Source organism: Hyperolius riggenbachi, chromosome 9, assembly GCF_040937935.1.
Source record: "Hyperolius riggenbachi isolate aHypRig1 chromosome 9, aHypRig1.pri, whole genome shotgun sequence".
NCBI lineage: Eukaryota > Metazoa > Chordata > Amphibia > Anura > Hyperoliidae > Hyperolius > Hyperolius riggenbachi.
Genome location: NC_090654.1, coordinates 244,418,849 through 244,441,359, shown reverse-complemented (window position 1 = coordinate 244,441,359; position 22,511 = coordinate 244,418,849). Strand labels below are relative to the sequence as shown.

General features: G+C 42.5%; 1 protein-coding gene across 1 annotated transcript in view; it reads left to right on the top strand.

Moving 5' to 3' along the window:
• AKT1 (AKT serine/threonine kinase 1) overlaps nt 1-22,511 on the top strand; it is a 219,802-nt gene that overhangs the window by 106,974 nt on the left and 90,317 nt on the right. The window contains exon 3 of the mRNA XM_068254235.1: nt 15,626-15,754. Coding sequence (XP_068110336.1) covers nt 15,626-15,754 — 129 coding nt within the window. The remainder of the gene's footprint in view (nt 1-15,625; nt 15,755-22,511) is intronic.

Below are 22,511 nucleotides of genomic sequence, written 5' to 3'. Positions count from 1 at the left end.
ATCTTACCTGATGTCTGGCTGTGGATGCCTTCTCATTTCCTGACACAAGATGGTGCAATTCCAGCCCAACGAGTGTCATAGGCGCGCATGCGTAAGCTACGCCACGCTGTACAATAGTTTCAGCGTCCTCAGCCGCCATGACGTCAGGCGCTTCTGACGCGTCACGCGTCTTAGCGTCCTGGCTATAGGAGAAGGTGTACGTAGAGGCGGGGAGAGAGGGGCGGCATACTTCCGCCCTTTGCTTTCGGCTACAAATGCCGGGCACCTATCCCTTCCGCCTTGCAGCCTCCGTAGATGCGCAGACGTGCGCGAAACGGCCGTCAGGCTTGACCACCCAGCACCCACCGCACCTCCAGGTACCCCACATCTTACTGTATGCCTTTTATATGCAAGACAGCCCTGCTTGCTGCTGATGTGCACATCCCTGTTTGCATGAATGTCAAGATTAAACACAGCTTCCTGCAGTGCCGGTTTTCTTCTAAATATTTACATCCCTGCTGTTCGGAGGGGCACAGCGCGACCGCCGCTGGACACAGGAGGCCGGGGGAAGCCTCGATAAGATCCGGAGGCTTCCCCCACCTGAGGTGAGTACCCCCCAGGGGACCTTTTTTTAGTTACAGGTTTTCTTTAAGGACAACTGAAGCGAGGGGTATATGAAGGCTGCCATATTTATTTCCTTTTAAGCAATACCAGTTGCCTGGCTGTCCTGCTGATCCTCTGACTCTAATACTTTCAGACATAGACCCTGATCAAGCATGCAGCAGATCCGGTGTTTCTGACATGCTTGTTTCTGGTGTTTCTGGTGTGATTTAGACACTACTGCAGCCAAATAGATCAGCAGGGCTGCTAGGCAACTGGCATTGTTTGAAAGGAAATAAACATGGCAGCCTCCATAGTCTTCTCACTTCAGTTGTCCTTTAAGGGCAAACGCTATTCTACAAGTAAAGCCTACTGGACACACAAATCTATCGCCTGGCAGTGACGGAGCTTGATCCCTCAGGTGACAGTTTGGGGCCCAGGCTGCACAGACTCATCCTTAGCCAACTAGCTAGCGACGCAATCTGTTACTAAGAATGGGGGCCTGAGGGACGATGTACATAGCACAATGGAGCAGCAAGGTGCCAGGAGGGAGAACAATGGGAGTCAGCCAGGCCTCAGACAAACTGATCCAGGAGTCCAGATTTCTTGCTGAGGCACCGAAGACTGCGGTTCACATGCTAGATTCTTGCCAGAGGTTGACTCAAATGTCTGCCTAGGCCAAGAACCATAGGAGTGTGTATGAACATTTCAAGTGTACCAGAGACTACATATACTTACCTTTTTTATAAGTACCCGGGGCTTCCTCCAGCCCCATGGGCACGGATCGCTCCGATGCCACCGTCCTTCGCTGCCTGCAGCTCCGGTACCGTGTCTGTAACTTCCTCCAGTCACGGCCAGTCTGCGCAAGAGAAGTGTGCCCTCTACGTCGGCTGCTGCAGAGATAAGTAAATAGTGCACTTCACTTACGTCAGACTGGCCGTGACTGGTGGAAGTTATGGGTCCCGGTATTAACGATACAGAAGGCTGAGGACGGCAAGTGATATTAAAATAAAGGTCCGCACTCCCTAGACCAAAATGGCGGGCAACTCAGGATAAATATAAATATGAAAGAACAGAGAGAAAAAGAATCCTGGTAAAGATTCACTGCACCACCATATGTAATCAAAAGATATAAATGCTTTTATTGAATTCCAACACATTAAAAATCAATTAAAATGTAAACACATTCCACAACACAGTATATGTGGATATAATACAGTACAATTGGATGCAGAGTGCCTCACCTCCAAAAATCAATGAGTACCCTATATGTTGCTCAATGGTAACCATCTGGGTTCACACTGGAACCCAGTATGGAAAACAGGACCCGGGTCCGCGATTAATGAAAGTGCAATGAGTGCCACTGGTGAAAATTAAGAAACCGTTTGGGTGCAACAAGATAAAGAAATAACAAAAAGTGATGAAACCAATGGGTATCTGCTCATAGATAATAATCAGAAGTGCACCTGCAATTGGTGATATAACATTGGGACCTATAAATGATGGACATTCAAACAGTGAAAACTGGATGGGGTCAAAAAGAAAGTATACATACACATCCCTGGACAGGGTCCCCTGTATGAGATCAGCAGCAGCAAAGTGTGAAGGGTGGAAGGAGGCACGCTAACGCTGAGGCTGAGGACGGCGGCGTGGGAGTGACCCGTGCGGATGGGGCTGGAGGAAGCCCCAGGTATGTATAAAAAGGTAAGTATGTAGTCTCTGGTCTCCTTTAAAGTTGAAGGACCCTGCCAGCTTATAGCTCATAGATAGGACACCCGGTTGCAATCTCTACTTCATCCTATTACCAATTACTGAATCTGAGAGAGCCTAAGCCAGGCATGGGCAAACTTGGCCCTCCAGCTGTTGAGGAACTACAAGTCCCACAATGCATTGCAGGAGTCTTACAGCCACAGTCATGACTCATAAAGGCAAATGCATTGTGGGATTTGTAGTTACTTAACAGCTGGAGGGCCAAGTTTGCCCATGCCTGGCCTAAGCGCTTTGAGTCCTATGGGAGAAAAGCGCTATAGAAATGTTATTGCATTGTATATTTTACTGATAATTGTGAATTGTCCGTTCTTTGTGGATCGCTGTAGTGTTGTTGTTACTGATTTATAAACCGCCAACATATTCTGTGGTGCTGTACAAAGAAACAAACATGGGATACATTATAATACAGACAGTAGTATACACCAATATACAAAATACAGAATTGGTAATTGTGTGATGAATAAAATGCATAACAAGTTAAAAGACGCCAAAGGGTGAGAGAGCCCTGCCCTTGCGAGCCTACGGTCTAAAGGAATAGAGGGGAAATGAGGTGGAGTCGTATACAATTAACATACCTAGGGCAGTGTGTTTTAGAATATCTAGTAGGAGTGCAACTTGGCCTTAGGTCAAAAGGGAATTGGCCTAAGGTAGGATGTATACTTCTCGGAAAATGTGAGTTTGGGGGATGGGAAGTGACGGATGTGATGCGGAAGGGTATTCTGGAGGATAGGTGAAGCATGTGCGAAATCTTGTAAATGCAAGGATGTAATTCTGGAAGAGGACAAAAAAGGTGACGTGCAGATCTGAGATTGGGTTGGTATCTGGAAACTAGTATGCATTGGAGGTGTAAACATAAAATATTTGAGCATTTTGGTGCTTATTTCTTGTCCGTTGCCAGACATTGCTCCACCTTGCAGATCACTGCGTAAATCTGCTTCCCCATCTGTACTGAACCTCTCTAGTGTGGTGGGGCTGGTGCGTCCTTAGGCTGCAGATGCTGAACAAAGATCCCGGATGGAGTTAGAAAAGGTCATAATCTATTTAACCTAATGACGGGAGACCATGAAAAATGGGGGTTTCTGGGCCAGCCCATTTGTCAAAGCGGCTTCTCGTTTCTTAGCTTTCTCATGATGTCTGCATTTCATTACAATAACTTGTATATCTCGCCTGCTGTGTACGTCTAACAAATAGGAGCAGAAAGAATACTGAAAAATAAGAAAACGGGGTGATGGCTGAAGGCACCAGAGAAGCCACTTGCTTAGCTTAAAGTGGAGCCGAGATAAACTTTTAGTCATTGCATAATTGTGTTCCTTTCATATCGTTTATAGGGCATTCCTCAAGCCAAATACTTTTTTTTGTTTTGTTTTAATTCTCCAATTCCCTATAAACTAAATAAGCCTCGCCCGCAGCTTTTTAGAGTGCTTTGGCACTGTAGCAAGGGCTTATGGGAGCTCAGTCTGGGCAGGAGGAGGAGGTTACTAGTTGATTTCAGAGGCAGAGGGGAGGAGGGAGGAGAGGGGACTGAATTTACACACAGGTAGGCTGATGGCATCTCCAGCCCTCAGCCTGTGACAAATAGAACATGGCTGCCCTCATTGTATCACAGGAATAAATAATCATAAACTTTTGAAGCTGTTTGCAGCTAGATTTGCTGTGTAAACTATGTACACTTAAGATCTGCACCCGCTTTAAAGAAATCTATTTTAATAAAGGCTGGGCTTGACATGAAAGAGCAAACTAAACTCTTTGTGTGCACCATTATTGATATACCCTAATGCCTTTGGGATCAGCACCTTCAACTATATGCTGGATGGGAGAAAGAGGCAGGGACCGGAAGAATGCTAGCGAGGTAAGGATGTTTCATGCCCACAGCATTAGTTTGAAGAGGAACTTAAACCAAGGATTGAACTTCATTCCAATCAGAAGCTGATACCCTCTCTCCCATGAGAAATCTAGTCCTTTTCTCTAATAGATCATCGGGAAGGGGGGGGGGTCTGTGTGGCTGATATTGTGGTGAAACCCCTCCCACAGTGTGATGTCGTGACCATGGTCCTGACAGTTTGCTGTCTGTGAACCTCGTTGCATTGTGGGAAATAACAGCTTTTTTCCAACTGCCAAGCAAGCAATATCTCCCTCACAGTAACGAACATTCCGTACAGATCACCTGGCAGGGCTAAAGACATCACCAGCAGTCATAAGTTTCAGAATATAAATCAGGGAGAGGAAAGTTTTTACAATGGGTAAACGCTGACTAAATAATCTATAAATGAATATTATAAATAAGCAATTTTATTTGTAATGCTGAGTAATGAACGCAATGAGTTCAGCATTTCACCAGAAAATAAACTCAATGAGTTCAGCATTTCACCTGAAAATAAACGCAATGAGGGCAACTTTTCACCAGAAAATAAACACGAGTGCAGCATTTCACCAGAAAATAAATGCAATGAGTGCAGCATTTCACCAGAAAACAAGCACAATGAGGGCAGCTTTTCACCAGAAAATAAACGCAATGAGGGAAGCTTTTCACCAGAAATTGAACGCAATGAGTGCAGCATTTCAGCAGAAAATAAACGCAATGTGGGCAGCATTTCACCAAAAAATAAATGCAATGAGTGCAGCATTTCAGCAGAAAATAAAAGCAATGAGTGCAGCATTTCAGCAGAAAATAAATGCAATGTGGGCAGCTTTTCAGCAGAATATAAATGCAATGTGGGCAGCTTTTCACCTGCAAAAAAAAAATTTGACTCACCTGACAGACGTCTTCTCACCCGGCCGGCCTCTGGCGCGCAGCTCCCCAGACGATTCTCCTGCAGTCTCTGAATGCAATAGCAGGGCTACGGTAAGATGGCATCCGAAGCCTTGCACTGGAGACACAAATAGTCTCCAGTACAGGGCTTCGGACGCCATCTTCCCGTCGCCCTGCTCTGCCTTCCGGAAGACTCTGCAGGCTGGAGCGGGACTGCGGGCTATGAGCTGGAGCGGCGTCTATTACACGCCGCGGCCAGTTAAATTACCCAGGACATAGCGCACCAACGATGGCGTGCCTGCAGATGAGGCTACGCGTTGCGGGTCTGGCACACGTGCCATAAGTTCGCCATCGCTGATCTAAAACCAAGAAAAAAATATTTCGTGATTGGCTGTCAGTGGAACCACCCACATTGGGATCCACTGGAGGTAGTGCTTTGCCAATCACAGCAACAGAGCTCCTAGTGGGTCCCACTCCTTAAGGTGGCCACTAATAATCCAATCTTTTTCATCCAGTCTCACCATTTCTATGTAATATAAGGGAACTGCCTAAATTATCCATTCAGTTCATTCACTCAATTTACCCTTACACTACATAGATTTGGTAAAATTGGATGAAAAGATTGGATCATTAGTGGCCACCTTAAAACAGATTTGCCCAGTCAACAATTCAGTCTGATTATCACAGGTTGAAATGTTCAACAACTATCGTCAACAAAGCGAACCCAAATTTCCAATATTTCAACAATGTTTGTTAGCTTTTTATGCCTTTTTTCCTGTATTGCGCCCTGAATATTTAGCTTGAGGTCCATTTTTTAAGTATTATTATTGTGATATTTTAGCGTTAATGTTCGGCTGTTATACACACTGAACATTATTTTCTGCAGTGATTAAATAACTACTGTTATTCTTGTCTTAAAAAAAAACAGGAATATGTGTCTCTTTTTTCTTTTTAATGCTGTTTTCCTTGGTGAGTAAATTGTTACTTTTTTTTTTACTATTGTTAAAAATATTATCCATTTCGACTATTCTGTCTCACCAGTTTTAGAAGCATATTTTTTTTTTTTGTTAGCATCAAGTTTTTTTTTTTGTGTGTTTTTTTTTTTTTTAATTCTTTTTATCCTCTGCCCTTTTTTCCCTTTTTGTCTTTTTTTTTTTTCTCTTTCTCTCAAGCAATATTTTTCCCCCTTCTGTCCTTTTGACAAATTGTACTTTTTAACATCAGCCTCATTAAGATAGGGGGAGCAGGGGGAACCTGTTCAGAAGATATGATAATTAAGCAGGTGCCGGATATCGTAGCTTTGTCTGAGCGTGAGAAATGGTGCAAGTGCAGAATAGCCGGGGCACTACTTCAGGCAGTAGCATTTCTCCTTAACCTGTTGCCAGCAGTGTCAGTCATTGTCATGCATGCTGCTGCAGAGGCCCGGGACGTAATGTACTACTATCCAGCTGCATGGAAAATGAGGAAGAATAAAGCAAGGGGAACGGATTTGCCCGGCACTGAATTAGCCTGTTGTGACAGTGGGGACTGCCTTATATGGTCCGTGAAAGGCAAAGAGCCGGGATAAGCTGTGGAGCGCCAGTCTGGTGCAGACAGTCTGCTGACTCAGGCTTGACCTGCCCATTGGGAAGCACCCTTGACTGCAGTCTAAGCCGCCTCATTGAGATTCAGGGCACAGCCAGAGCGTCCGCAGCTGTATGCTGGAGGCAAAGGCTGAGAACACATCCAGAGAGTTGTCCAGGAAAAAAAAATAACAAAGAACTGGCCCCCTTCTGCACCACTGTGAATAGACAAACAAGGCAGAGGTCCTTGTCTCTTGGTGCGCATATTGGGAACTGCATTTGCATAATTTTTTTTCCCAAGCTTTCTAAATCCCATAATACGGCTGGCAAGTGGAATCCCTGTTTTGTTTCTCCTCTTAGTCTAAGAAAAAAGTTGTGCGGTTAAATAAGAAATTAAACATCTGGGTTTGTCTCAGCCCACCAAAAATAGATTAACTTTAATGGTTTTAACTAATTTTCAATTTTCTTTAAGTGTTTAGCTTGACTAAAATATCTAAGCATTTTTATAAAAAAAATAATAATAATAAATTACAGCTTTTATGTTTTTGTTTTTTAAGACGTTAAAAATGCAACTTTTTTTCTTTGGAGTGTATTAATTTTTTGGGCTACCAAAATTAGATTATTTTGACTATTACAAATTGATGCTTTTAAAATCTATATTTGAATTTTTTTTAACTTCCTATTTGAATTATAACCTTATTTGACATACATGACTATGCTTTACAAATTGATAAATAAGGGAAATATGATTTTAAAGTGCAATGTTATTCCCCCCCCCCCCCCCCACCCCTTTTCTAAATTTTCTTTTTGTTAGTGAAACCGCATTATCTACCACTTTCTATGCATATAAAGTAAAATGTTTATGGGAAGAATAGTTGTAAAGTAAGATTTTTTTTTCCTTCTGAAATAAATATCTAGTCATGTTCAGAAGAATTTAAAAAATACTTATTACTGGCAGGGTAACATTTTTATGTTTTAATGAAATAAGCTGATTTGTGCTGTATTTTCAGGCTGTATAGATGGATGTATACATGTATAAAGCTCTTTATCTTGAACATCCCATAGATAGCTCCTCTCTCTCTCTCTCTCTCTCTCTCTCTCTCTCTCTCTCTCTCTCTCTCTCTCTCTCTCTCTCTCTCTCTCTCTCTCTCTCTCTCTCTCTCTCTCTCTGGCTATCTTGCAGCTGTTGAGAGCTGGACAGACATGGGTTGCTAACTCTTGAAGTGGATTGAACTTACATGCCATATGCATAGCGCTAAAGACAATGTATCATTTGTTCAAATCCAGTAATCCTCTTTCCAGTGTAATACATGTTGATCCAGACCATTGCTCTTCAAGACTTTACTTTTACAGTAGTTAACCTAAAGTTTGAATCCCAAACATGAATTTAAGGAGAAGTGTATAAGCGGTCAACAGCATTCTCCTGTCAAAATATTAATAGTGTTATTGTTTACTTTTATTCAATCTGAAATATTTTTGTAAATATTTTTAAAAATATTAGTCCACAACTACATCATCTCATCTCGTAACTTTTAGTGTGTAATTGTGTACAAATTCATCCTATGTTAAGTTTTTTTTTTTTTATCATGGGTTGTTGAGTGTACAACTTTAATTTACTCTTTAGCGTAATGTTACAAATTCAAGTAAACTACTCCTCATTGTATTTAGTGTTTCGCTAAGAAGGAGGAAGATTTGGTTGCTGCTTATTACAACTGTAACTTAGATTTGATTTTACACCAATTTTTTTACCTTAATAACAAAAAATCTGAAAAGCTAACATTACATATGTGGGGTGATCTTGACAAAATTACATATGTGGGGTGTTCTTTGTCTTTTTTATTGTCGTGCTTTGACACCGTTCCACTTTTGAAGGGTGCGGCATCTTTATTAACGGACTTGGTGCAGCAACAAGCAAGTAGCAGTTGGTAAATAAAGATGGATATTCTTTTGTTTTCATGGATGCTCGTTATACTCCACTTACCCAGTGAGCTTCCCAGGGAGTGGCAGCTGTTTCTTGTGTTAGGCACTCTATCAGGACCAGACAGCTCTGATTCAGGAAGGCATTGTTGGGATGGGGGGGGGGGATGCATTCTTGTTAAATTCTCAGTAGGATTAACTTTTCATATGCCAAGAGGGCAGCAGTGTCTCTCAAGACTTACACCGTATAAAAAAAGCTACATTAATTTAGCCCAAGCACGTGATTCAGTCCTAAAGGGTGTGTTTTTGTGTACAGCAAACATTCATGCTCATGTCCTGAGTTTAACTGCTAAGTTGTGTATTCCGAGAACCTTTTAACTTGTTCAAGTGTGGCAGAATATTTTTTTCTATTTTCTCCCGTCCTGCATAAAGGCTCTTAAATACTATCTTATGTTTATTGCAAACTCTTTTTTTAAAGTTTTTAAACCTACCCATGGCACGTCCTCACCACTAGTCAATTAACATTTGCCATATCTGTGCAATGAAATAATTATTTCTTAACTGAAACAAAACCTTTGTTTTTCTAATTCTAGTTCACTTAGAGGGGGGGGGGGTCTAGGGGGACTACCCTAAAGCAGATAATAAACTTGATACTTCCAGAGGAAGGATACTATAAGATAACCAAAGGAAAAAAAATGGATCAGCCCCAACAAAGGGCTTGATTGTTCTTGGCGGTTTTCATCTCTGTAATCTGCGTTGTGCCCATTGTGAAAGCCTTTTGTGGCCTGAACCCTATGTTTTTTATGAATAGGGCTTTTAAGATAGAAGTGATGAAATGTAAAAAGAAATTGCAAAGTGGTACTTTGTGATATTTTCTTCCCCAACTATTCAAATGCCCGCGATGCACACTTTTGGCACTTTAATAAAATTGGACACTTTTACTTTACTCTTAGTATTTATCGTTAGTCATGTGTTGAGACTTTTCTTGTTAGTATCGGCTTATTAGAGTTTTTAACTTTTTGGATTGCGCCTGTTTTCCTGGAACTGTGCTCCGCCTCCTCTTGCTTATCCTTCACCAAATGCTTAAATAGTATTCTCAATTGTATTTTGTTACATTGCTTTTATTTTTATTTTTTAATTGGTTTTAAAATGTTTATCTAGTTTATATATTTTTTTTCATGTTCCTACTGTCATTGCGGAAGGTTTTGTTTTTTTTTCCGACTCCTCGTAGCAGTTAAGCTTCCTGCAGACACTAGGTGGCAGTCAGATGTACAGGCCTTTCTGAAGATTGGATTTTTTGGCAAAGCCAAGCATTGCATGTTAGTACTGTTGAGCAAACCAGACCTTCCAGTCATAGTGATTGACCGCAAAAATATAAAAAAAAACCTGATCATTGTTCCTCCAACAGGTGTAGAGGTTGCTATACAGTCATGTATTTCCTTACTTGACAACAGCTGAGAGGTCTACATATTATAGTAGCAGTTTTGTTTTCTTCTGTACTTCTAATATTTCTAACATTTTACACATTTAGGTCTTTGTTCAAATAACTTTTTTTGCTCCTGAGTTTGCTCCCAAGGTATAAATGTATTCTTCTTTAAAGGACAACCGAGGTGACATGATGAGATAGACATGTGTGCGTACAGTGCCAATCACACAAATAACTAGGCTGTGTTCCTTTTTTTCCTTCTCCGCCTGAAAGAGTTAAACATCGGGTATGCAAGTGACCGTTTCTGCCCGGGTAATGGCCAGGTCGGACTGGGTCAGACTATAACATAGCCCTCACTGCTAAGTAATTACAGCCATAAAACACTTTCATGTCAGTAGATGGCTTCTGAGAGCAGAAAAGAGATAAAAAGGCTCAACAATGCATTAAAGTGTACCAGAGCTCACATCTATGAAGGTGTCATTGGGCAGAGACAATGAAACAGAAAAAACTTAAAAATTAGATTTAAATATAAAATAAAACTGTGGGTTAGCTAAAAGTCATTTTTAGGAGACGGAGGATAGTTACGATTGTTTTTCTCATCCGTTTATTTTCGCATCGTATGTCCTTTAAATTATAACTTTTTAGCCCTTAGCAGTTGACAAGTTATTAAAAAGTAGGCAAAGTATTAGACTTTTTATTTTGAGTATTTTCTTGCATGGCGGGAGCTTTAATTGGTGAAGTTTTTTTTTTGTTTTTTTTTTTAAATATCTCCTTTGACAAATGTGAATAGGATATGGGCCTTAATTTTTTTAGAATATAACTTTCACAAATTTGTCTCTCAAAGGAGCTCAGAATCAATTTTTTGTTTCGTAATCAAAGGCCAAACTTTTTGGGAAGGCCGTTCAATAAACATGTTTTGGTATGTTGGGGTAAATCTGAGCACTGAGAGGAAGCCCCGTGTAAATGTGAAGTGAGAGGAAACTTAAAGGGTACCTTTTGCTGTCTTCCACTTAAAACAAATCTGAAGCAAAAATAAACTTATGAGATAATGAATTTTATGTGTAGTACAGCTAAGAAATAGAACATTAGTAGCAAAGATAAGTCTCATATTGCTTTCTAGTGCAGTAATCGTTAAAAAACTTCAGTTGTTATCTGTGCAAAAGAGCTCTGAGCTATCCCAGCTTGGTTTAAATACGGTCTTGTTTTATGAAGCACTTAAACAGCCTAGAGACGGTGAGAGACAGCTTGAGATAAGGTTTTACAGCAGGAAAGTTCGAAGGGTCATTACTTGCTTTGCTTTATAGCTGGCCAATGCGTTTGCGGTGCGATGCTCTTCCCTGTCATCATATTGCACCACAACGCAAAAATCGGCATTCATTTATAGTGCGCCCTTCGCTGCCCCTTCCCACGTGACATACTCTCTGCTGGACAGGAATTACATCACTGGGATTCCATGGCTTCCTCGAAGTATTTGGGTCATACCGTGCATGCGCGCTACTGCCAAAAGATTTAAAGTTCCTTAATCGCCCATTGACTTCCATTTATTCTGCCGACACAGAAGTTTAACATGCTGTTGACTCTGTGGAGGGTCAGCGGCTGAAACTTCCGGCACAGCGTGATAGCGTAAGTGTAAAAGAGCCTTAATGATACAGGACTTGTTGGGGGGGGGGGGGGGATGATCTCAGGTTCAATTGGTTACCTGATCTGCCATAATCTTTCCTAGAGCTGATCGCTCCACTCTTGCTGGAAATGCGGCTGTGGTTTTGTTTTTTTTGTGCCAAGGCTCTGCCCACCCCCATCTCTGTTGTTTCAGCCGCCTCCAGCTCAGCAGCCATGACCTGATTGGTGGCTGCCGGGCTTGGGACTGGCCACGGCAACGCAGGCGGAGGCTTCCAAAGAGCTTCGGCAGAATTCAGAAACATGACTGCATTCCTGAGGAGGAGGGTGGAGCATCGCCTGTGTCTGAATAATGATCAGGTATGTAAATAACCCTGAGACTCTGCCCAATCCTGCAGCAGTAAAGGCCTAGACCAGGCATGGGCAAACTTAGCCCTCCAGCTGTTAAGGATCTACAAGTCCCACAATGCATTTGCCTTTATGAGTCATGACTATGGCTGTCAGACTCCTGCAGTGCATTGTGGGACTTGTAGTTCATTAACAGCTGGAGGGCCAAGTTTGCCCATGCCTGGCCTAAAGCCTGGACACATTTTTCCAGAATGATTTTGCGCAATGAACAATTTTTTTTTGCGATATTGCGCAACTTTGTTTAACAAAAAATCATTAAGCGAGGTTTCATGATCCACGCCACCCGCGGCTATCGTTTGGTTTTGAACAACCGCCATGTTGGATTGAATCGCAGAGGATCGTTCTGATCCTCATTGACTTCTGCGGGTTTTGCCACGACCGTGTAAATGATTGATTACTTGATTGTTTACGATGGTGCAAATGATGCTTGCTTATATGACCAGATGGATTGTGGAACAATGGTTCCTCGGTGGAGATCCCGGATCAATTTTGCCGGGGGTACTCTGCTTAAGGCAAAGCTTGGCATAACAGGCTCTGTCTCTTTTTATACTGGAGGTATTTCTTTTAAACTTTTCTAGACTTTTCTAGACTTGCAACCAAATGTGCTCAATATGTCTTTGTTCCCTTCCCATCTAGGGAAATGGTTCATTTAGGAGGCATTTCAATAGCTTATTAGTGATGGTCATGTCTAGGAAAACTCCATGGAGAACTCAGAGAAGCATGTGATTTGTTTGATCAGCTGATAGATTTGCAAAGTTCTGATTTGCTGTGATCACATCCTGCTTTAGCACTTGATCGTGGTCTTGGTCAGTTGATCGATCACCTCACCAAACTTATCACATGATTCTCCTTGAGTTCCCCTAGACATGAACATCACTATAGCTCATAAATAAAACTGGGTTTAGATGGACCATATGTACATTATTGTTGAAATCTTCTATGTTGATTTTTTTCATGTATTGCTCATATGGGGGGGGGGGGGGGGGCTTTGTCCAGATCTATTTAATTGCTTTATTGAAGTTCTGATCAGGCTTATGGAGTTGGTTCAATAATCATCCAACTCCCAAAATTGCTCCGACTCCTCAACTTCGACTCCACAGCCCTGGTTTTTATACATCTTTCTTTTCCCAGTGTTCTATTAGTATTTGGCGAGAAGGTTTCACTTTTTTTCTTTTCCATGAGTCGTAACTGGAAAAGTTCCTTCGAAACAAACACTTTTCTTTTTTTTTTAACGGGATTCATTTTTCTTCTTCTGAAAATATTCAGACTAAAGACTCTTGTTTGTTTGTACAGATTAGTAAATCGTCTGTAGCTGCATAAAAGTACTGGCACTGCAAAATGTAAATGAAAAAGTTCTCCATATGTCACGTTGAAAAATGACAATGGTAGAAGTAATATGTTGGACATCTGCTCGGAATGGTACATTCGCAGTGCGTCCTTAAGGCTCAGATGTTGCAAAGCATACAGTGTATTATTTATCTCCGTGCATCGAGCAGTTTGACTTCCTCCGTCATGCTGGCCTTTTCCCCGGAACGCTCTTAATCACTGGCGGTACAACCGGCTTGACATAACAAAGTGCCGAACGGCTGCGGATTGTGAATGGATGTTCAGATGAGTTCTTGAGACCGCCAGACTTGTGATTCCGAACCTGATCATTCATATATTATAGGGGTCAACCTCCACCAGGATGCAGGAGGATTGAGGTGATGGGGAACATATTGATGGCGTAAAATGTACTGGCATTCCGCAATGTTGCACCAGACTATCTGGATTCTCTTTCTCTTATTTTAAAAAAAAATACTGAGAACTCGAATAGTTTAGTGTACTTACTTGCTGAGGAATTAAAAAAAAAATTGAAGTAGTGTGCACCATCTCGCCATGTACTGTCGCATTAGTGCTGCAGCCAATCAAAGTGTGGCGGGTGGGCGGGCTGTTGACAAACACACATTCATCCCAGCGCTGCAAGGTGAGAGTACTAACCACTACACCACTGTGCTGTTCAATAGGTTATCATTTCTTTGCGTGGGAGCTGAAAGAACAGCAGGAATGGAACTGCGATGGTGTGGCTCGGATTTCAATCCCAAAATAAGAATTGGCAACTCCAGGAAAGTTTCACTTAGGATTTATTCTACAGATACAAGTATCTCGTTAGTTAATTTTCACTTCCAGTTTGCTTTAAGTCAGGGGGGGTCAAACTCAAATACAAAGTAAGCTGAAATTGTTTAGTGGCCCCTTTCCTCCCCTATACAGTTTCCTGGCGTCTAGTGGCTTCTCTCCCTCCCCAATACAGTTTTCTGGTGTCTAGTGCTTCCCCCTCCCTCCCTTATACAATTCCCTGGTGTCTAGTGGTTCCACAGCTCCCAGGTGTCTCCCTGGTGTCCTTTCCATTCACCATGTGGCTTCGTAGTTTAAGTGCCTAGCCGTATAGGCTTAAAGTGAATGGGAACCGCATTTAGAAAAATGAGACAAATACTTATCCAAGGAGAGGGAAGGCTTTGAGTCCTATAGTGCCTTCCCGCTTCCCTCCTGGTCCCCTTGTTCCAGTGCTGGCTCGCCTGGTAGCAGTTTTCGACTAATTTAGTCAAATACTGCTTTACCCGGCCGAAGGAGGCTTCAGAAGTCTTCAGGGAGCCCAAGTGCTCCTGAAGAAGGGCAGCCCTGTACTGCGCCAGCACAAGCACGCTCTCTTGCACGCTCACGCCTGTGCAGTATGGAGCCGCACGTCTTCGGGAGGACACGGCTCCCGAAGACTTCCAAATACCCTTTTGGTGGGGGATTGAAACGGGGGGGAACAAGCACAGGATAGAGGGCACCGAGAGAGGAGACGGAAGGCTCTATACGACCCAGAGCCTTCCCTCTCTTAGATAAGTATTTGCTTCATTTTTTTAAAAATGCGGTTCCTATTCACTTTAACACTCATGCTTGCAGGACAAATATAATGCAAAGTGGAGGAACCATTTGCAGGTCAAATCTGATGGTCCTGCAGGACACTCTGACAATGTAAGCTTTAAAGGACACCTGAGGTGACGTGACATGATGAGATAGATATTTGTGTGCTTGGCACTGTACTTACACATAAGTATGTTGTGTTCCATTTTTTCATTCTCTGTCTGAAAAAAGTTAAACATCAGGTATGCAAGTGACAGTTTCTGTCCGGGTCGGACTATAGCGTAACCCTCACTGATAAGGAATTACAGCCATAAAACGCTTTTCTGTCAATGGCTTCTGAGAGCAGAAAAGAGATAAAAATGGTCAATAGTTCATACATTGTAGCTCTGGCATACTTCAATGAAGGGGTCATTGAGCAGAGACAATGGAACAGTAAAAACTTAAAAAGTAGATTTAAATATCAAATTGTGGGATATCTAAAAAATAAAAAGGCATTTTTAGGAGACGGAGGATAGATAAAATTGTGTTTCTCGTCAGTTTATTTTCACGTCGGGTGTCCTTTAAGTAGAAGTGAGGAGCGAAGGATAATTGTACTGTTACTGTTAATATATTCTGCCCCAAGTATTCATTTTTGTGTGTGTGTGTGTCTGACAGTGTAGCATGTTGATTTTTTATATTATGACTTAAATCTTTTCCTCTCTCTTCCAGGTGAGTACATAAAGACCTGGAGGCCTCGTTACTTTCTCCTGAAGACAGACGGTACTTTTATTGGTTACAAAGAGCGTCCTCAAGATGTTGACCAATTAGAAACCCCTTTGAACAATTTCTCTGTAGCCAGTAAGTATTTTTTTTTTTTTTTTTACATTTAACTGTGTGAAAGAGTAGATTTCAAATAGAGCTAAAGTCTAATAAGGACCACAGCAAAGCATATAGCAGAGTCGCAGTTCTGAAAAGGTTTAGTCTTGTCCCAAGGTAGTAACAGAATGGGAGTCTAATGGCTCATACACACGGGGCACAATTGTCTGCTGTTGCCAGCAGACAAGAGACCAGGGAGCGATAGCTCCCTGTCGGCGACCGCTATCCACACGTCTCGCCAGAAAGGCAGAGACGCAGCGGAAGCTGTCTGTGAAGGGAGCATCCCCCGGCCGGATGCTCCATTCACTTGCGTTTGTGTCCTGTCGCTAGTCCGCATACACACGCAGTACGCGTGGTGGACTAGCGACAGTTGCAGAGACAGAAGTTGCCGGCGATTGAACTTTTCAATCGCACGGCAACTTTACTATCCGGCGACAGTTTATGGCGCGCACGTCATACACACGGGGAACCTGTCGCCGCAACATGCGCGTGCCATGTGTTTGTGGCGACAGTTGTGCCCCGTGTGTATGAGCCTTAAGGCTCTGTTCCCACTTGTGCCAGACCATGTATGGCCAGTGGGAGTGGACAGTGTAGTTTCCGCTCTGATGGTCGGCCGTGATCCAGCTGTAGCTCAGGGCAGATGGGTTACCCCCATAGTCTATATGGGGAATGCATCCACCAGTCCGGGATTATCGGGGACTGCACAGAAGTGCGGCCCGCTTACTGAAACAGATCCCATAGATTTGTTGCAGGCTGACAAGTGTGAACAGTTCCTATTTAAAAAATAGGAACCGTCCACTGTCAGGTTATCAGTGAATGGGAGAAAGGACAAAAAAATGTCCATTCTCTGCCCTGAAAGAGATGCTGTATTTTTAGGACTATAAGACTCACTTTTTCTCCCCCCAAAAGTGGAGAAAAAAGTCACTGCGTCTTATAGTGCAAATGCAGGGAGTTCCTGACTTGTGAATGCCTGCCAATACGAGCCTCTAATCTGCTGCAATGTGGGGGACTCCCTGTACTGTCCATGCAGAGGAGGACACAGGGACACAAAGGGGCATAGAGAAGGACACAAGGGGGCAGAGGAGGACACAGGGAGACACATGAGGTACCAAGGGGGCATACTCCACAAGATGCACCTTCACCATGGATGCACCAGTTTTTGTATATATTTTTCTCCCCATGGTTTCTGTCCTTTCAACCTAGGTGTGTCTTATGGTCAGGAGCGTCTTATTTTGCGTACAATCGTTAACGGTAGGTTCAGGTGACCTTTTAATGAAACTGTACAGGTGCCCCCCCCCCCCCCCCCCCCCCATGCCCACTGACTTTGCCTCATCTCTATTGTTATCTCTCTATTGTTATATATGGCCCCAATTCACTAAGCAGTTTAGACTAGTCTACTGATGGTTTTTAGTCTACTGATGGTTTTTAGTCTACTGATGGTTTTTAGTCTACTGATGGTTTTTAGTCTACTGATGGTTTTTAGTCTACTGATGGTTTGGTCAGTTGCTTCAAAGGGGAATTCACTATTACCAAATGTTTTAGACTTGTTTCTAGACCTGGTCTGCATTTGGTAATTAGGTCGGTAAAGCAGGGGAAATGCTCAAAAGATGCAATTCACAAACAAGTAGCTATTACTGACATCCTTCCCCTTTGGTGAGCTCTCCTCTGCATACAACTAAACTGCTGCATAGTTAATTTAAAAAGTTCCATCCTCACATGTAAAATACCTCACAGAAGTACTTTACCAACAGAAATCAGCTGGTCTAATCTCTGTCAGAAAAAGTGGGCGTGGTTACTCCTTGTTTGCCTTTGTGAATTGTGTAATTACTGAATGTTAAGGTTGCCATACACTCATTAGATTAGCAGCAGATAGATCATCAGATAGATTTCTGATCTATCTGATATGTTTAGGAACATTTTTTACTAGGAACAGCTTTCCAATAGATTTCAGTTTGAAATCTATTGAAAATCGATCTGATGGCATTTTTTTGCCATCAGATTTCCATTAGGGCCAATGCAAAATGATAAGCCATCTCAACAGATCGACCTAGATTTTCCAGCATGCCAGATCGATTGAAATCGGCCGCAAATCGATGGATTGGTCTATCGATTTGCGATCGATCGGCCGCTAATTGGCTCAGTGTATGGGCACCTTTAGACCAGGTTTAAAAACAGGTCTAAAACATTACACCAAACAATCCGTAGACTAAAAACCATCTGTAGACTAGTCTACACAGCTTAGTGAATTGAGGCCAAAGTGTCAGAAGCCGTCTTCTGCCTGTCTCTCTTTATCTATTTCTCTATCTTTATCTCTCTCTCTCTCTCTCTCTCTCTCTCTCTCTCTCTCTCTCTCTCGTTCCTCAGAGCAGGATATGTTGCCCAGCAGATTGTCAAACAGCATGTGCGTACAGTGTAAGGCCACGCTTGTTTGTTTGGTTTTTTTTTCTCCACTTTTACATTATTTTTGATATTGTCTATAAAACTATTGGTGAAGTATACCTATAGTTGTGACCAGAGCTGTGGAGTTGGAATTGGAGTCGGAGCAATTTTGGGTACCTGGAGTTGGTGGTTTCATAAACTAAGGAGTCAGATGATTTTTGTATCAAATCCACAGCCCTGGTAAGTATTAAGGTGGCCACACACGATACAATAAAATGATCCGATTTTACGGCAATTCGATAAAAACGATCGGATCCCCCGAAAAAATCGAAAGCTTTTTTTCATTTGTCTGAAAAATCCGATTGGATTTTCCGTTTTCTTCGATTTTTATCAATCCGGAATGCCAGATATTTTTCTTCAATGTTTCTAAAGATTGTATGGTGTGTGTTAGATTGTCAATTTATTAATATACACACCCTAGCAAGTTTCCAATCATTTTTATCATAATTGGGGAAAAATTGAACATAAATGTGTGGTACATTGGTCATATTTTTGAAATGTTCAGTCCGTCAGAAAAATTGATTGCAATTCTTAAATTGAACAGATATTTTAAAAAATTGTATGGTGTGTGGTCACCTTTAAGGTGGCCACACACGATACAATAAAATGATCCGATTTTACAGCAATTCGATAAAAACAATCGGATCTCCCGAAAAAATCGAAAGCTTTTTTTTCATTCGACTGAAAAATCTGATCGGATTTCCCGTTTTCTTTGATTTTTATCGATCCGGAATGCCAGATATTTTTCTTCAATCTTTCTAAAGATTGTATGGTGTGTGTTAGATTGTCAATTTATTAATATACACACCCTAGCAATTTTGTCAGAGTTTCCAATCATTTTTATCATAATTGGGGAAAAATTGAACATAGGTGTGTGGTACATTGGTCAGATTTTTCAAAAGTTACAGAAAAATTGATTGCAATTCTTAAATTGAACAGATATTTAAAAAATTGTATGGTGTGTGGTCACCTTTAGAATGAGCAGTCGACAAGTCAGAGCCATTTTGGGTCCCTGGAGTCGGAGTTAGTCTGGGTCAGTGGTTTCATAAATTGAGGAGTCAGAGTTGGACTTGGATGATTTTTGTACTGACTCCACAGCCCTGGCTGTGACTGTCCTCTATTCCTGGATCTGTCTGTTGGGATAACTTAAAAACATTTTACTGAGGTCCAGAAAGTGAAGCCTCACATACACACTAGACAGTTCTCGGCTGAGGTGACGGTCCGGGCTATCTCTGCTGAAAACCTAGCATGTGTTCGGCTGCCTCAGTGATTGGGATTGCTGAATATTCTCAGCTGAGCACATTTTCCATGAGGGCTCTTTCACATTAGGGCAGATTTTCTGCGTTTCAACGCAAAGGGTAAAGTTTGCGTTACCCAAGGTGAAATGAAAGTCCATAGACTTTCATTTTAGCTTTCACATATAACGCAGCCTTTTTGTGCGTTGCGTTACACTGCACCCAGGCGCAGTTTTTCGGCCAACGCTAGCTTTATGCGTTACAATGTTAGTCAATGTAAAACGCACACTATGCGCGTTTTTAATCCGTTAACGCAGGAAATCAGTCCCAGAATGCAACAGAGGAACAATGTAGAAAGTTGAAAACTAAAAGAAAAAAAAAATTACCTGCGTTTTTCTATGTGCTGTAACGCATTGAAAACGGATTAAAAACGCACACTCACTGCAGTGCAACGCATATCAAAACGCATTAAAAGGCATACAACAAAACGCATGCTTTGAGCGTTCTCCAACGCAAGCTCTGATGTGAAAGAGCCCTGCTTATATCCACTCCATTGTACCCTGCGCCATCATCCCTCCCCTTCTCCCTCCATAGCAACAGAATTCTGCTCTGGGATCGAGCGATCAACCACTAATCTGTGCAGGCGACACTTTCCATGCGTGTGGACACACCCTTAGAATAATTAATGCTTCAGGCCTTTTTTTTCCCCCAGCTAAACGCTTCTGACAGCTGCTGAAACTGGGACTGAAAAGATCCCAGTACAGCTGATAGTGGTATCACCAAAAGTAGAGATAAGGTGCAACAAAACCCCCCAGAATTAACCAAAAGGGTCACCTTCTCAGCAGAGCAACAACCCAATCCACAACGAGGTAAAGTGGAGGGCACATTCAAGTTGCTATTACAAGTTTTATTTGTGCAAAAATGGCATTATACCCATTAGCAGCTCCAATAGAGTTATCTGGTTTGAGAAAAGTGCGCTGCTTTTGACCTCAGTCAGCAGAACTCGTTGTGCTGTAAATTTTTGGAATGCTTTGATCTCTCTCTAGCAGAAAATATATAGAAACTGAAAGCCAAAGTCCTCTGTTATTGTCTCACACTGCCCCCTAGTGGCAAGTGGCCATAAATACACATTACGGCAGTACTAATTCGAAGCAGGGAAATGTCACAAATAAAAAATGAGCTCAAATAAATTGGCCTGGAGCACATGCAAGCCTCTAAATACATTGGCTGCTAAAGGGTTAAAAACACTAACATGAGGCAGGTCACCTCTGTGCACTGGTGACCTCCCCATCCCATGTGAGTGTTTTTAATGCCGTTAAGGCACAAATAAAACTTAGATGAGCTGCAGTAAAAATATCGTAATAAAAAAATGAGCAACTTGAATGTGCTTGGTCTCATTGTAGACAGCTCCCAGTAGTGTTGGTGGTTTGTATTCGGCACATCGAATCTGGAACACCCAAATAGTGCCAAATGCCACACTTCAGCACCAAGCAAGCAGATGGGGTTGGGGGTTCACTTACTTGAGCTTCACAGGGTGCCTCTTGTGACTCTGTTGCTTCCTCCTCTTGACTTTGGAAAGAGGAAGTACCGGAATCACGTGACACACCCTGTGAAGTGCAAGTGACCACCCTGTGACACTCTCCAGGCACTATTCGGGTAATCTGAATTTAATATGCGCAGTTCTAACACCAATGCTAGTTCACAGTTTAAAGGAAACCCGAGGTGAGAGTGATATGGAGGCTGCCATATTTATTTTCTTGGATATGGAGATAGGTGAAATAGTGCACACTGTGATACTAGTAGGTGAGGGCTCTAGGCCCTATAGGAAAGGTCTCACCTGGTTGTCGAGGCTGCAAAAACCTATATAGGTTTGCCAGCTGTCACGCTTGTGTCCCTCTTATGCCAGGGACCTGGCTTGCATGGATAGCCTACACGCAATCTCCGCTCTAACGATATCCTTCTGTTTTCTTCCCTGATCACCTCTTTGCACTCCCGCTTGCAAGACTTCTCTCGAACTTCTCCCCTCCTCTGGAACACTCTCCCTCAACACATCCGCCACTCACCTACACTTACTATTTTTTAGGCGCAATCTGAAAACTCACCTCTTCAGGCAAGCATACTCTCTCCTACCTAGGACCCTGCCCACTAACCACCATTTCTACCACTCCACACAGAGCCTCCCTTTACCTACTGTCCTATACCTTAAATGTTTAGACTATAAGGCCTTTTGGTCAGGGCTCTCTTCCCCTTTTGTCTCACAATGCAGTGTAATGGGTGTACATACCCCACACCCTTTGTAAAAACATGTAGTTAATTTGTTCACTGTATTAGCTGTTATACCCTTTTGTCTTGTATCAAGTGTTGTATTGTATACTCTGTATTGTTATACCTTGTATGCTATTGTACAGCGCCACGGGAGATGCTGGCGCTATATAAATTTATAATAATAATAGCCTCACGGTCTTGGATGGTGATCCAGTTGGGATACCACAGTGGTTATCTAGAACACGCTGCGGTGGGCATGTAAACTGTTTTCTGCGCTTGGCACGGCTGGTACAAGCCTGATTCCCCAGCTATAAGTGTAGTAGGAGATTAAAAACCGCTAGCAAAGCAAGGCGGTGTTAGCTGCAATGATATGCAAAGGCTGTGTTTGAAATCTTTATTGCAACGCGTTTCCCAGGGGAACACCCGTTTTATCAAGCAGAAAAAAAGCAGAAAAACGTTCACACGCTGGGCATGTTCCAGATAACCACCGTGGAATCCCGACTGGATCACCATCCAAGACCGTGAGAATATCCGTGCAAGCCAGGTTGCCAGCATAAGAGACACAACCAGCCTCGACAACCAGGTGAGACCTTTCCTATAGGGCCTAGAGTCCTCCCCCTACCAGTATCGCAGTGTGCGATTTCTCTCCTTTCTGTCTCCATATCCAGCACTGTTCTATACAGGAAGCAGCACCTGTGATAAAAGAGGACCCGCCTATCGCTCTCTGATTGTAAACTCTACTACCAGAACCTATAGATCAACATGTTTATTTTCCTGTAAGCAATGCCAGTTGCCTGACA